This window comes from Egretta garzetta, unplaced genomic scaffold (genome assembly GCF_000687185.1).
Source record: "Egretta garzetta isolate BGI_Z169 unplaced genomic scaffold, ASM68718v1 scaffold296, whole genome shotgun sequence".
Lineage (NCBI taxonomy): Eukaryota > Metazoa > Chordata > Aves > Pelecaniformes > Ardeidae > Egretta > Egretta garzetta.
The window spans coordinates 120,890-121,355 of record NW_009259988.1 but is presented as its reverse complement, the minus strand read 5'-3'; the positions used below and the strand labels follow the sequence as shown (position 1 = coordinate 121,355).

Sequence of the window (466 nt, the reverse complement as noted above, 5' to 3'; positions counted from 1 at the left end):
CCGTGCGCCCGCAGAACAGCAGAGCCCTGGCCTCCATCCAGCTGCCGCCCAGCCTCTTCGCCAGCCCCGTCCCGGCCACGCCGCTGGCCGACTGCAAGCTCCAGCTGCTGGTCTTCCGCAACGGCAAGCTCTTCTGCAGCACGGGCAACTCCTCCCGCCTGGCTGACGACGGCAAGCGCCGCAGCGTGGCCACGCCGGTCATCTACGCCGGGACAGGGGTCTCTCTGGCCATGCCTGGGGTCTTTGCCCATGTCAGAGGTCTCTCTGCTCGTGCCTGGGGTCTCTGCCCATGCCAGCGGGGGTCTTTGCCCGTGCTGGGGGGTCTCTGGCCGTGCCGGGGCTGATGGCCACCCCACGGTGCTGTGCCTGGCAGAACTCGCGCAACATCGCCTTCGAGGCATACGTGGTGAAGCCTGAGAGCTACGTGGGGCTGAGCTGCGTGGCTTTCCAGCGGCGGGATGGGGGT

General features: G+C 68.9%; 1 protein-coding gene across 1 annotated transcript in view; it reads left to right on the top strand.

Annotated features, from left to right (window-relative positions):
* Positions 1 to 466, top strand: part of ADGRA2 (adhesion G protein-coupled receptor A2) — a 29,026-nt gene that overhangs the window by 12,437 nt on the left and 16,123 nt on the right. Inside the window, 1 exon segment of the mRNA XM_035896038.1 lies at positions 374 to 462. Coding sequence (XP_035751931.1) covers positions 374 to 462 — 89 coding nt within the window.